The sequence below is a fragment of the Heptranchias perlo genome, chromosome 30 (genome assembly GCF_035084215.1).
Source record: "Heptranchias perlo isolate sHepPer1 chromosome 30, sHepPer1.hap1, whole genome shotgun sequence".
In the NCBI taxonomy this organism is placed as follows: domain Eukaryota; kingdom Metazoa; phylum Chordata; class Chondrichthyes; order Hexanchiformes; family Hexanchidae; genus Heptranchias; species Heptranchias perlo.
The window spans coordinates 28,789,173-28,804,549 of NC_090354.1; the positions used below are offsets into that span (position 1 = coordinate 28,789,173).

The 15,377-nt window shown below is 45.5% G+C and overlaps 1 protein-coding gene across 2 annotated transcripts in view; it reads left to right on the forward strand.

Annotated features, from left to right (window-relative positions):
* tanc2a (tetratricopeptide repeat, ankyrin repeat and coiled-coil containing 2a) overlaps positions 1 to 15,377 on the forward strand; it is an 826,495-nt gene that overhangs the window by 373,298 nt on the left and 437,820 nt on the right. For both annotated transcript variants that reach the window (XM_067969114.1, XM_067969115.1), the window contains exon 4: positions 8,466 to 8,537. In XM_067969114.1, coding sequence (XP_067825215.1) covers positions 8,466 to 8,537 — 72 coding nt within the window. The remainder of the gene's footprint in view (positions 1 to 8,465; positions 8,538 to 15,377) is intronic.

Genomic DNA, 15,377 nt, shown 5'->3' on the forward strand with positions numbered 1-15,377 from the left:
CGCCAGACCAATGAGTTTAGGTGAAAGTTGGCTTAGTCTGAAAAATGTCTGCACGTATTGAGGTTGAATCAGGACCTGCTACAAACTATAACTGCACTGATGGCATTCATACTTGTGTGGGAATGTTAAGTTGGAATGAGAAATGACAACCAACCAATTCAGAAGAAATTAAAGGACTTAACAGGAAAAATTAAATGCTGTTACTTTAATGTCTTTCCAAACCCTTTTCCCAAATGTAGTAGGTCGGCATGCAAGATTCTTGGATCATCCATAAGTCTTGTGTAATTATGTATCACTTGTCAAAGTCTGTCACATATTTATGGTAACTATGCAATGTATGAAGACCCACCAATGATTGCAAAACAAAAATATTGAAAAAAGTAGAATTAGTGTTGCAGTATATTCGTGACTTTCCATGGAGAGCAGAAACCCCTCCCTCGCCCAAGAGTACTGCAGTAGTTGTAGCACTCTTACCACTTCCCTGGCTGACATTAACCAACACAGCACAGACTGGGAATCAAACTAAGGTCTTTTTGATCTCATGGCTTACCTGCTAATTGAATAATGACCAGATATATTATATCAAGATTTATTTAATTTAAAAAAATCTGTTTGTTGTCTGTGTATTGCTGCCCAGTAAAACGGTTGATTACTTGATGTCATACGTTACTGTTTTTAATCTATACTTACATTTTTTTTCCAATGAAACACTGGCATCAAATTGACCAGCCCCGTTTCATGGCACTTCACCTGTGCAAATAGTGATTGTCTAAGATCTATTTTCTATTTGGTTCTGAAGAATTAAACTATTTGGTTCCTAATTACCAGGCTTTTTACATACATCTAAGGGAAAGTTGTGGGGAATGCAAATTATGTTACCATTAAGATATGACCCTTTACCCTTAGTTAATCTTGTGAAATGGAGAGCTTTAAAACCAGCCAAACAAGTTTAAAAATATAAACTGTTCCAAGTTCCACGGACTGCAGCGGTTCAAGAAGGCGGCTCACCACCACCTTCTCAAGGGCAATTAAGGATGGGCAATAAATGCCGGCCTCGTCAGCGACGCCCACATCCCATGAACAAATTTAAAAAAAAGTTGCATCTTTTATTTGTCTGACAGAAAACTTCATCACTTCTGTTTATAATATTCATTAATTGTGGCCAGTTGTGTGTTTGTGAATTGTTAACTGTAAATTAACTCAGCACTAAGACACTCGTTGGACGGGAAAGAACCAAACTGTTCTGTGTGTTGCAAAAGAATAAATTCAAGTCTGCAATATTTAGACAGAAGGGAACTAAAGCTGAGGCCTTCCTAATCTGTATGGCTCTGTTTACAAGTGTCAGTTTGGCTCAGTAAGTACTCTTGCCACTGAATCAGAAAGTTGTCCGGTTAAGTAAACATTAGTACTTCAGCACATAATCCAGACTGACGATTGCCAGAGGTAAATACTTGTAGGATTTTCTGCATTTGCTAATGGTGACTAGTTGTCAAATGGTCGCAATGAAAACAAAGGGGATGCAATGGTGCAACGTCCAGATGAGGCCTACGAATTCAAAATAGAGTTGAAAGGTCGTCCTTATTGAGAAGAGTGCTATGTGAGGTTGTGCCATTTAAGATGATTAGTAATAGACTTGATTGTCTTCCCTTGTTCTCTGTACATTTACCCGAGGGAGCTGAATTGGATCATTGGAAGCAGTTGGAGGAGGGGGGAGAGGAGAGACATCTATCTGAGAACAGTGGTCCCATTAGAGTAGGTATTGCCTCAAATTGCCCTTCCTTGAACAAGTGCAATCAGATGTCACAATTTGAAAGTTAATTAGATGGGGGGGGGGGGTGCAGGGGGGAGGGAAGCTGAAATAAATCTGTTCTTGAACATTTCATACTTCAGAGTTCCATCCAAAATCTAGTGTAGAAAAGCATTTAATTTTCCTTCATCTAGGAGATTATCTTCAAGCTGGGGTTGTTACTAACCACGCTAAGATTTTACAATGTCACTCGGATGAACTTAACTCCATTTCTCCAAGATATTATATTCTCAGCATGCAAGAGCAAGTTGAAAGAATAATTATTTCAAAATGGAGCCATGGATGTCTGAAATAGTATTTGTATCAATTATTTTCATTTTGTTTTAAAATACCTAATAATGACAATGAAAGTACAAGAAATCTAAAAATAAAACCAGAAAATGGGTTTCATATTCTGAATGGGTTGCATGGGGAACGGTGTTGCCTTGGTAACAGACTACATTTCAGTAAGAATTTTCATTCTAAGTGTTGAAAGTGTGCTGCCAATTTAAAATGATGCATGATTTATAATCTGTCACTTGCATGTATGCTGGAAGATAAGTACGATTTTAAAGTGTATTCCAAGAATACCATATAGTGAATGAGGTCAATATTGACAGATTGCAGATGTCCTTTTCCATTCGTGAGAGTGCTTTAAGTTCCTTTTTAAAGAAAAACTTCACTGGCCTCTTTTTCAGAAATCACCAAAAACAGCATCTTAAATTGTGCAATTAACGTTCCCTTGAAACTCCGTAATCACTGAATGCACACCAGGAGCTAAAATGGCCTGTAAAAATGAACTAAAATTAATGAATTACCAAGGGCTACTGTATTTTACATGAAAATTATTTCAAACCTCTGCCAAGCAATAGTACATTTAATAACCTCAGTCTTGGCTGGATGATTATATTTTACTATATTCATCATCCATTATTATCCCTTCCCAATAAACACTTCTATAAGTCTGCACTACCAATAGGGATTAGTTTTCGTAATATTGCTTGGAAACTAACCCCTATTTATAGTGAAGACATCATTTGATAACTTGAGCATGTTTATGGACTCAAAATGATGTGTGCTTGGCGAGTTGAGGCATTTAGCTCATATCTTTGTGATTGAAAGTTTTGTTTCTAGTTCTGGACAGTGGAGTGTTCCCAATATGTTCTTTCATATACTTGGTATCATAATATGGACACTTTATTTGTTCATTTAATATTCTGGGATTTCAACCAGCCTTTTCTTTGTTTTAAATGTTTCTATAGAAAATATAAAATTCAAGGTTTGGCATATTTACATCTATCATGGCTGATGTAAAGGAAGCAGTTTGCGACTGCACATTTTTCAAATAGCAACCTTGAAAACAAATGAGCAGTTTACGCACAGGCACTGATTTTATAATATACTAACCAATCTCTTGTAGAGTTTCTCTCTGGGAGTCAGAAGGTAATGCTGCTTTATAACAATAAAGATGTTACCAACAAAGTGTGATGGGGAAAGTGTGACAGGAATTAAGTGCAACATTTAAAGGAAGTTGCAGGCCCATGCTCTATGGGTAGTCGCAGTCCTCTAGTATCTTATCCAAGGGGTCATTCTTTGTGAGTTTAGATTGGGAGTGCCGGGTAGCTATTTGACATAGGGGGGCAGCACAACTGAATGTGATCCTGTCCTGACCAGACATTCATGCTTTCCAATAGGGCTATTTGGATGGGACAGGGGCCCTGACTTTTTCTTCCCCACCCTCTCTCTTCCCCCCAGCCCACCTAGCCCAAAGGTGCTGAGTCCAGTTGTAGTGCTGTTACTGCCATTAACACTACCCGACTGAGATCAGCTGTCACAGCACAGATCAGGGATAAAACCTAGCATCATCTTGGTCACTTGAATCGCTCAACACTATGGACATTGTAGGAATAAAAATAAGAAATGCATTTATAATTTTACCTTGGCAGTTAAAACTGGATAATCCTAGTTTTTATTTTCGTATTGAAAAATTCTCCCTAAAATAATCTGAGAAGGAAAAATAAGTTGTTTTATTCAAACACTCTAAGAACAATTAAAACTTATAGGTTCACTGAATTACTTAAATAAATACATTTTGCACTGCCTGCTGCGTTCGGGTCAGGAGACTTCCTGCCTGCCTTCTGTTTGTCATGAAATATGAATAGCAGTTCAACTGGGAATTTAAAAAAAATATTCGGGGTGTTGAAAGAAATAAAATGTCACTTGGGGTGATGGAAACTGAGAGATAAATGAGAATATAATTGAGGGAGCCATTGCAGCAGCATCTGGTAGGACTTGGGAGTTGAAAAACCCAATGCTGAAATTGGGACCTGTTCAAGTAGCAATTTTTTCTTAAACATGATTCCCCCCCCCCCCCCCACCAACATATTTGATAAAATGTGTGGTTGGTGCAGCTCTAATTTATTTGTCTCGAGAATGTAATTGAGACAGGCTTGGCCTCACTGTGATGTCACTATGTTGCTGTTCAAAACATTGATTACACTTGAATCAGAATGGTAATGTTCTCGGAATGCTTAGGTTATCGATATACAAATAATGGTTTTAGTAATCAAAAGCATAAAGAGTAATCTTGTCGCCATAGCTGTGCTAAATTGTGTGGGAGCTCCACACAAAGCTGTACAATATTTTAATTATCTAAAAACACATGTTTATGCACACATGAGCACCACCTAGTGGATTTGGTTACAAGGCTGTGTCCTGTGGAAGCTTACTGTGCATTATCCAATAATGCCGTACCATATGTTTGCTTCTTTGAATTACCAATTGTATGGTAATTTAAGATCAGTATAGTTCTGTAACGACAGGATTTGGATGCAATTTCTATTGAGACACAGAACTGTACAATTTTTGATTGTCTTGTACCTAGCACAAATAAATCAAGAAATGCAAATCCTAGGAAAGGCTGCTCCCAAAATAGAGCAAACTTGTAATTCTGCCTGCTCTTGCTTTAATATGTTGTAATCCTCCTTACTGCATGCATGGCACGATCCCTGTCTCACCCTTTTGTCCTGTCTGCAAATCACCAGGGCCTTGAAACATAATTATTGCAAAACATCATCTCGTGGTGGCAGGCACACTTTCATATTTGGGCTATTATGTCAGGAACAGTTGAAAGTTACCAGACCAGTTTATACTTGGTTAAAGCAAGAAGTTTTTAAAAAATGCTATTAACAATTAAGCCAAAGTCATCAGAGTAACTTGTTTTGGGGGTTTGAAAATAGACTACAAAAATAATATTTTCTAAAAGTTACAAGATACTGTGTAAGTTATTTCTTTGAAGAAGGGCGTGGAGAAATACTCCCTATTCAAGAACAGCCACAACAGCTTTTCTGGTGGCTTATTGTGTATACGTACTGCCTCTGTGGTACTGAACCATACAAATGCAGAAGGGGCCAGGTTCAATCCCCAGTCCGTGTTGAGTTAGTAAATGCCAGCTGGAATGGTAGTATGGACGCTAAAATTGGTATCAATGTCCCTGAACTGGAACAGGGAAAAATGGACTTCTGCTGGGGACGGAATTGAGCTTTGCTGTGAAGCTCTTTACAGTTGAATGGCCTGTGAAAATGAAGAGTGGACACTTGGCCAAGGTACCAGCTGGTTAATTGTACCCCAGCATGGAAGTGTGATTTCAGAAGAGGGGGAAAAATGGCTACATGTTAAAACAAAATTGCCATTTCCTGTTCAGAGTTCAAGTAAAATTCTCCCATTAAGTTCATATATGTGTATTATGTTGTAAGGAGTTTCATTTTGTGTGGGAACTAAGAAACAACATTATTGGAACTAATGCTGTAACATTCCTAATACAGTTAAAGGAAGAAAGGTTCAAAACAATTGTTAGATCTGTAGCCTGGGACCTGGGTTCCGCCTGGACCACTCGGCTCCAGACCTCATCACAGCCTTGGTCCAAACATGGACAAAAGAGCTGAATTCTGGAGGTGAGGTGAGAGTGACTGCCCTTGATATCAAGGCAGCATTTGACCGAGTGTGGTACCAGGGAGCCCTAGTAAAATTGAAGTCAATGGGAATCAGGGGGAAAACTCTCCAGTGGCTGGAGTCATACCTAGCGCAAAGGAAGATGGTAGTGGTTGTTGGAGGCCAATCATCTGAGCCCCACGATATCGCTGCAGGAATTCTTCAGGGCAGTGCCCTAGGTCCAACCATCTTCAGCAATGACCTTCCCTCCATCATAAGGTCAGAAATGGGGATGTTCGCTGATGATTGCACAGAGTTCAGTTCCATTCACAACCCCTCGGATAATGAAGCAGTCCGTGCCCGCATGCAGCAAGACCTGGACAACATCCAGGCTTGGGCTCATAAGTGGCAAGTAACATTCATGCCAGGCAATGACCATCTCCAACATGAGAGAGTCTAACCACTCCCCCTTGACATTCAACGGCATTACCATCGCTGAATCCCCCATCATCAACATCCTGGGGGTCACCATTGACCAGAAACTTAACTGGACCAGCCACATAAATACTGTGGCTACAAGTTCAGGTCAAAGGCTGGGTATTCTTCGGTGAATTACTCACCTCCTGACTCCCCAAAGCCTTTCCACCATCTACAAGGCACAAGTCAGGAGTGTGATGGAATAATCTCCACTTGCCTGGATGAGGGAAGCTCCAACAACACTTAAGAAGCTCAACACCATCCAGGAGAAAGCAGCCCGCTTGATCGGCACCCCATCCATCACCCTAAACATTCACTCCCCTCACCACGGGCGCACCGTGGGTGCAGTGTGTACCATCCAGAGGATGCACTGCAGCAATTCGCCAAGGCTTCTTCGACAGCACCTCCCAAACCTGCGACCTTTACTACCTAGAAGGACAAGAGCAGCAGGCACATGGGAACAACGCCACCTGCACTTTCCCTTCCAAGTCACACACCTTCTGTTTCGTCATCGTCGCTGGGTCAAAATCCTGGAACTCCCTTCCTAACGGCACTGTGGGCGAACCTTCACCACACAGACTGCAGCGGTTCAAGAAGGCGGTTTACCACCACCTTCTTGAGGGCAATTAGAGATGGGCAATAAATGCTGGCCTTGCCAGCGATGCCCACATCCCATGAACAAATTTTTAAAAAGTTTCTGGTATTTACAGTGGCTCAGCCTAATGCAGAACCATTGCCCTTGGCTGTAATTTACTATTGCTTAACTGACACGAGGTTGGGAGGGGTGTGGGGGGTTGGTAATTTTAACCTAACCCGTGCAGCGGGAGACTGATGGGATTGGATCGGCCGCCGGTTTTACATTCCGTCCGATTTTACTTTCCATTGAAGTTTCCCGTTAGGCGGGTTAGGTTAAAATTACCCCCAGGTAAAAATATTGCATACCTTATTGATACTGCAAGTTTCAGGCTTTACAGATAAAATCTCTGTAATACTGTTTATCACTCTTCAATACTTGTATGTAACTTTCCCAGAATTACTATTTCCTTATTATTTACATTTTATATATTTTGTTCTGCTCCCATGGTGAATTTGCAATTTTTGCTTAAAATTCAAGTACTTTATTTATTTTTCCCCTACTCCTGTCTTTTTCTCAGATATTTGCACAATTATAAAAGACACATCCCTCCTGGCCCCAGCTCTAACATAAGTTTTAATTCTCATTATTATACAGGGATCCTGATCAAATCATGATACTGGACCAAGCATAAAATTTCCTGGCAAGCAAGTTTCTTGTTTATTATAAGATATCAGGATATAGCTGCATTGTACTTTCATATTAAGTACAGGATAATGAAAAGCATATCAGTGTAATGCAAAGTCTAAAGGAAATTCATAGAATCATAGGTTACAGCACGAAGGAGGCCATTCGGCCCATCGAGTCCGCGCCGGCTCTATGCAAGAGCAATCTAGCTAGTCCCACTCCCTCGCCCTACCCCCGTAGCCCTGTAAATTTTTCCCTTTCAAGTACTGATCTAGTTTCCCCCTTGAAGGCCATTGTTGAATCTGCCTGCACCACCCCCTCTCTCTACTCTGTCTGGACCCTTCATGATTTTGAATACCTCTATCAAATCTCCTCGCAACCTTCTCTGTTCCAAGGAGAACAACCCCAACTTCTCCAGTCTATCCACGTAACTAAAGTCCCACATCCCTGGAATCATTCTAGTAAATCTCTTCTGCACCCTCTCTAAGGCCTTCACATCTTTCCTGAAGTGCGGTGCCCAGAACTGGACACAATACTCCAGTTGTGGCCGAACCAGTGTTTGATAAAGGTTCAACATAACTTCCTTATTTTTGTACTCTATGCCTCTATTTATAAAGCCAAGGATCCCGTATGCTTTTTTAACCGCTTTCTCAACCCTCCGTGCTATCTTCAACGATTTGTGCACATATACCCCAGATCTCTCTGTTCCTGTGCTCAATAGATTCAAGGTTGACGATGAATTTCTGTTTCTTGGTGAAATCTTGTTGCAAATATCCTCGATGTTTACAATGCTCTATTGATTTGCTTAACTCCTAATGCTAATTCTGAGAGCCATTCAATATCGTGTGTAATTAATTAGTATTTTGCATCAGATATTCAGTATAGTGCAAGCCTCTCAGCCCTCATTGACAGGAGATGTTATATGTTGATCCCTAATTCATATGCTGGATAAGTTGATGTACCTGACAAATGTTTCTTCTATACTGACACCTTGATGTTTGTGTTTTGTAGATGGTGGGAACGAGGAACAATCAGAACGGAGGCAAACGAACATAGATTCTCGACAGAACCGGTCTGGACAAGGTAGGCAACCTGCATTTATCAAAACAAGGATACGGTGCAAAGGGTAGTGAATTAAAGGAGTCAGAACAGAGTCTGAATCGGAAGTACTATATCAAAATTTGCAGTGACACCAAATTGGCCGGGATGTATAGTTAATACTGAGGAAAACTGTGACAAAATATAAGTCGTCGTTAACAAACTTGCAGAATGGGCGTAAACGGCAAATTAATTTCAATACAGATAAGTGTGAGGTGGTGCATTTTGGTAGGAGGAATAAGGAGACCACATACTCCTTGGAAAATAAGAGTCTAAATGGGGTAAAGGAGCAAAGGGATCTAGGGGTACAGATTCACGAATTATTAAAAGTAGTAATGCAGGTTAGTAAAGCCAAAAAAATGCAAACAAAGCACTGGGGTTCAATTCTAGATTAATAGAATTCAAAAGCAGAGAAGTTCTGTTAAACGTGTTTGGAACCTTGATTAGACCACGCTTGGAATACTGTGCACAGTTCTGGTGTCCATATTACAAATATAGAAGCACTGGAGAAAGTACAAAACAGATTTACAAGGATGATGCTGGAACTGAGAGGGTAAAACTATCAGGAAAGACTGGAAGTCTGGGGCTCTTTTCTCTAGAAAAAGACAGACTGAGAGGTGATCTGATAGAGATCTTTAAAATTATGAATGGGTTCGATAGGATGGACTTAGAGATGCTGTTTCCACTTGTGAGGGAGTCCAAAACTAGGGGCCATATAATATATGATAGTCATTAATAAATCCAATAAGGAATTCAAGAGAAACTTCTTTACTCAGAGTGGTGAGAATGTGGAACTTGCTAGATAAGTAGATGAGGGAGAAAGGAATAGGAGGATATGTTGTTACGGTGAGACGAAGTAGGGTGGAATGAATCCCGTCTGGAACTCAAATACCGGCACAGTCCTGTTGGGCTGAATGGCCTGTTTCTGTGCTGTAAATTCTATGCAATTCTGTGAACAGAGCTTTGGAAAATCATGTTCCATTTTTTGCTCTGGTGGAACCCTGAATCTGATGGCCTATTTCCACGTGCTTGATGACGATCTCTTACATATCTTATAAAACCATTACTGCAAATGCCTAAATAAATGGTGTTGCATATCCCCAGCTTTGCTGCAAAGTTCAATAATGAGTGTTGAGCCCCAAAATAGTTCTTGATCTGTGTAAAAGGTGTGCTTGGTGGATGACATGGGGCATTTGAGTGTATGGGCCCGATGTTAGTAGGGCTGCGGGTTCTCGGCGGGGGGGGCTATCGGGCGCGTGGGTAACGCGCCCGGTGAAATCAGTGTGAATAGCGTACAATTGTGGCCTAATTGGAGCCACTTATCTCCGGCTCCGGGTTTGCCGCTGCTCAGCTGCGCGCCGGCGGACTGCGCATGCGCAGTGACGTCTGAGCGCTGGTGGAGCTCTATTTAAAGGGAGACTCCACCACTGCTCCTCCTGCTGCAACCAATGACGTGGAGAACATGGAGCACCCAGGGGGAAGGCCGCCCCAAGGTTTTCAGACTCCTCACTCCAGCTGCTGCTGGATGGGGTGAGGAGCAGGAGGGAGACGTTGTTCCCATCGGATGGCAGGAAGTGCCCTCCCTCTACCACCAGGAAGGCATGGATGGAGGTGGCAGCAGAGGTGAGCAGCAGGGGAAACATCACCTGGATCTAGTGCCGCAAGAGGTTTAATGACCTAACTAGGTCCGGCAAAGTGAGTACACTTACGCATTCTCCCACACTCTGTCTTCCACCATCACCTCCACCACCACACAACCCCTTCTGCACTACCACCACAGCGCTCCTGCATCACTCCTCACATCCACTCAACTATCATCCTCACCGTGCCTGCACATACTCACTGCCCCTGTCCCCATTTGAACACTACCACACACCCCAATCCCCATACAATGGCATGGCCATGTGGCACATGCACCTTCCCATCTATCTCCCCACGCTCAACCCACCCACACCAATGCTTGCAGTGTCTCACCATGCAAGCAGTACTCAATCACACCTCTGCGTTTTGCCTTGACAGGAGAAGAGATGCAAGAACGCCCGGGAGAGGGCCCGGACCGGAGGGGGCCCGCCACACGAGGTGCTGCTCACGGACGCGGAGCAGGAGGCTTCAGAGCTCAGCCACGCGCTGGAGTGCCTGTCCGTGGCAGATGGCGAGGCTGGGGTTGCAGAAACGGCCGGTGACAGAAAGCTGACACTCAGCACTCATGATAGCGAATGATCTTAGCATCACTTGGCATCTGCCGCACCGCAACATCTGTCCAGATGCCTAATATTGCCTTCTGTTCTCTTGCAGGGCCGTCTGCGAGCCCCGCGACCTTGGATCTGCCGGCCTCTGAGGGTCCATCGTCACTTCTGAGCCATGCACCCACCAGCGCAGATACACACACCTCGGTGGGTCCCCGTCCCCCCTTAGTTGAGCTTGCACATGGTGAGTCACCATGCACACGTGAGCATGAGCAGACCCTGGTGGCAGGAGCAGCCGTGGAGAGTTCGCGTCGGTGGGAGCACTCTTCTCCAGGCTCTGCTCAGCCGGACCCAGATGCTGAACCCTGGGGGCCAGCCGTGAAAAGGAGAGTCATCGAGGGGCACGAGCACATTGCTGAGGTGCTGGAGCAGGTGCCACGCGCACTCTCCACAATCGCGCAGGTGATGGAGGAGTCCAACTCCTGCATGAGGGGAATGGCGGCACAAGTACAGGAGGGTATCCGCGAGATAGTGTCGCGGGTAGGTGCGGGAATGTCTGCGATGGAGGAAAGGCTGGCCTCCCTCGAGCGTTCCGCACAGCTCAACATTGAGTCCGTCCAGGCCCTGACGACGGCCGTTCGGATTCAGGATGAGCAACATTCTGCTGCCTTAAACAGGCTGACAGATACACTACAGGTGGCCTTCCAAGGCCTCACACACGTCATCCAAACTGCCGTCCAGCAGGGTGGAAGGAGTGATGTGGGCCTGGGCTACGAGAGGGATGATGGTGAACGGGGACATGGAAGTGGGGACGCCACTCAAAGTGCCCCACGTCTCACCCGTTGCCCCCCTCTCAACCAGTACCCGCAATGCTGCCTCCTCTCCAGGTGGCCGAGTCTGCCCCTGCACAGGTGCAGGAGGAGCAGTCTATGGAGGGGCCCTCACGGGCACCGAAACCCAGAGGGCGTCGGCCCAAAGCATCTACCCGGTCAGGGCATCAACAGGAGCAACCTGCTGGAGCCACAGGGGTAGCACCACGTCGGGGTTCCCGGAAGCGTAAGGCCAAGGTGTTGTGAGCACAAAGGGAATGCACGAGGGTGAATGACTATCTGTGACGTTTTAATTTATAATTGTTTAGTGCACATACCCAATAAACCCCATAGTTCTCACCACTACTGCCACGTCTTGTCCATTCTTGACCGGCCTGTGCAATAGGTCCCTTTCGTGGGGCTCAGCATGCAGACGAACGCCTGGTCCCGCCCATTGGGTCACACTACGGTGGGTGCAGGAGTAATTGCACCACTGTTCCGTGCAGGGGGCAGGGGAGGGGGCTAGTATGGCCGCCCCTCTGTCTACGTTGGGAGGTCTGGACGCTTCGGGCAGTCTGCTGTCAGGAGGACCGTTGACACATCAGTGCCTCCCTGGCCTGACGAGCAGCCAGGTGAGCCATGTTCGCCCCATGGGTCGTTCATCCTCCTCCTCCGCCGCCGCCGCCTCCTCCTCCTCATCCTCATCGTCGTCAATATGGGTGGCGGATGTGGATGGGGCCTCCTCCAGCGGCACCCCCCTCTGTTGCGCCATGTTGTGCAGGGCACAACAGACAACCACAATGCGTCCCACTCTGCGTGGCGCGTATTGGAGCGCTCCCCCAGAACGATCAAGGCACCTGAAGCGCATCTTGAGCAGCCCTATAGCCTGCTCAATTGTCGACCTGGTAGCGATGTGGCTGTCGTTATATCGACGCCGTGGCTCGGTGCTGGGGTTCCTCAGAGGTGTCATAAGCCACGTGTGCAGGGGATATCCCTTGTCACCGAGGAGCCAGCCGTTGCCGGTGTTGGGAGCGTGGAAGAGGGGCAGCACGGTGGACTCCCTGAGGATGAAGGAATCGTGACAGCTGCCAGGGTATCTGGCGCACACGTGTAGGAATCTCTTGTGGTGGTCACAGATGAGCTGGGCGTTCATGGAGTGATACCCCTTGCGGTTGATTAACAGTCCTGGCTCATGTGGAGGTGCCTGTATTGCTATGTGGGTGCAGTCGATTACACCCTGCACCCTTGGGAAGCCAGCCACAGCATGGAATCCAACCGCCCTCTCCATCTGGCTGCGGTCATCCATGGCGAAGTTGATGTAGTGCGAGGCCCTGTGAAACAAGCCGTCGGTAACCTGCCTTATGCACTTGTGTGCAGACGACTGACAGACCCCGGTGATGTCCCCGGTGGCACCCTGGAAGGATCCGGAGGCGAAGAAGTTGAGGGCGGTGGTGACTTTGACGGTGACGGGTAAGAAGATGCTGCTTGGTCCGTCCGGGAGCAGCTCGTCATTAAGGAGGCTGCAGATGTCCGCGACTACCTGGCTACTGACTCTGAGCCTCCGTATGCACTGCTCCTCAGAGAGGTCCAGGAAGCTGAGCCTCGGTCTGTAGACCCTGTGGCGAGGGTACTGCCTCCTGCGACGCATCTCTCTCTGCGGTTGCCCTCCCTCCTGCTGTGTGGGTGGATGTGCCACAGCACCGTGTTGTGGAGCTCCACGTGGCAGGGGCGGGCGGCGTGGCCGGCAAGGCTGGTGATGCTGTTCGTCTTCCGAGGAGGTCATGACTGCGACTACGGCGGCCCCCATCTGGGAGGCGTAGGTCTGAGGGGGTCCGCAAGGTAGGTAGATGTGTCCCCACACCGGGGTTGCGGTTCCAGGTCGGTGAGTTTTCTTGTTGGGGGGAGGTTGGTGGAGGCCAACCTCTGTCCAATGTGACGGAGTGGCCGCCTGCGGTGGTGAGGGGTCTCCCCCACCTGTCGAGTGCACCTTTGCAGCTGCCACACCTCCGTTTGGATTGGGAGTGTTTCCCCCAGTGTGGGAAACAGTCTCTGTTCACCGTAAAATCCCACCCCTCCTTATAGAACAGCTCAATCAGGTCTGTAAACGACCTGAACGAGCAGAATAAATAGGTTCAAGTGGCATCCCGCTGGCTTTAATTGCCTGTGGGATTCCCACCAGTGGGGGTTGCGTGCGCACGCCGGCGCGTCAGTGGGGAACCCGGAAGTGCGCGGGTTCGCGGCGGGCTCCGGTCCCGCTACCGGATATCCAGATTTTCGGGGCCCACCCGCCATGAACGCACACGCTGGCGGGTGCTAAAATAGAGCCCTATATCTTGAAAAAGAATAATTAATGGTTATGACGATTAGTGTATACACAAATTTTGTTAAATAATTTTCGTGCACATATTGATATCTTTAAAAATTCTTGTAAATTCTCTTCCCCTCCCCAAAAATATCCACGGAGATTAAATGGAAAATCAGAAAAATTCCTGAAGTATTTTTTTGAGTATTTATTAGTTATGAGCAACTCATTCTGATTACCAGGGTACTAAGGTCAGATATTGAAAAAACTTGGCTTCTGCAGCCTCTTGTTTATTAAAATCCTATACTATATGCCTGCAGGAGACCTGCAGAATTGCAAATGCATGTTCCACAGCAACAATCGCAACTGCTTCTTACTCAAAATAACTAAAATTAGACGTTGAACAATCCCCCAGAGATGCCATTGATAGGATTTCTGTACATGTCCTAGATTTTTTTCCTGATCTGAGTGAATACATGGAGGACAGGGTCAGTGCATGTTGATAGTGAGAAATGTCTTAATAACTGTTATGTAGGCTAACCTAATGAGGGTAATAAAAAGACTGAAATTCATTTATATATTAAAAAAAAGTATATACAATAAAATGACAGTGCTGTACTGAAACAGGTCATCAGGAAATTTGAGGTGGGGGGTTGTCTATCTGATGCTGCTTTTTCTTTCCACCTTTTTTCCTCCCCTCTGTCTCTCCTCCCTTCTGCTCCTCCCCCCTCCATTACCTCTCCCTTTTCTCTTTTCCTCCCTCCTCTCCCTTTTCTTCTTCCCTCCTCCTCATCCACCCCCTTACTCTTCCCTCCCAACCTCCATTTCCTTCTCTTCCTTTCCCTCCCTTTTCCCCTGTTCCAGCCATCTCTATCTCTCCTCCCCTTTCTACCCCCTCCATGCACGCACGCTCCAATATTTTTTAGATTTTTCGATATTTAGAAGCATTTTGCATTATTTTTAATATCTTAAATCTATTTTACTAATATCAGTATTCAGCAACAACTTAAGTTTTGTCCATTTTATTTTTATACTTTCGACACTTTTCTTTCTGTCCCTTCCCTCCTAATTTCTGCTGGTGTGAAGTTCCATGGCCACTGGCAGCCTCTCCTCTTCCTTACAAATGTGGCCATTTTTGAGCCTAGACAAAATGTGCTAGCAAACTGTTTGACTATGGGAACCATCAGAATTAAGTCTGACTGTGTCCTTACCTGATGTCCAAACATGCACTTTCCAGCCAGGGGTCAGTGGATAGCAATCAGAAGTTGATTTCCTGGGTTTTTCTTAATCTGAAACCAATTCTAGTACCCATACATCTACCCCAACTGAAATCAGTTAATTCATCATAAATGGGGTAATTAAACCTGGTCTGTACAACTCCGTATGACACCAGCTAGTGCCTTTTTTTTATTCATTCATGGAATGTGGGCGTCGCTGGCAAGGCCAGCATTTATTGCCCATCCCGAATTGCCACTGAGAAGGAGGTGGTGAGTCGCCTTCTTGAACCGCTGCAGTCCTTGAGTCATAG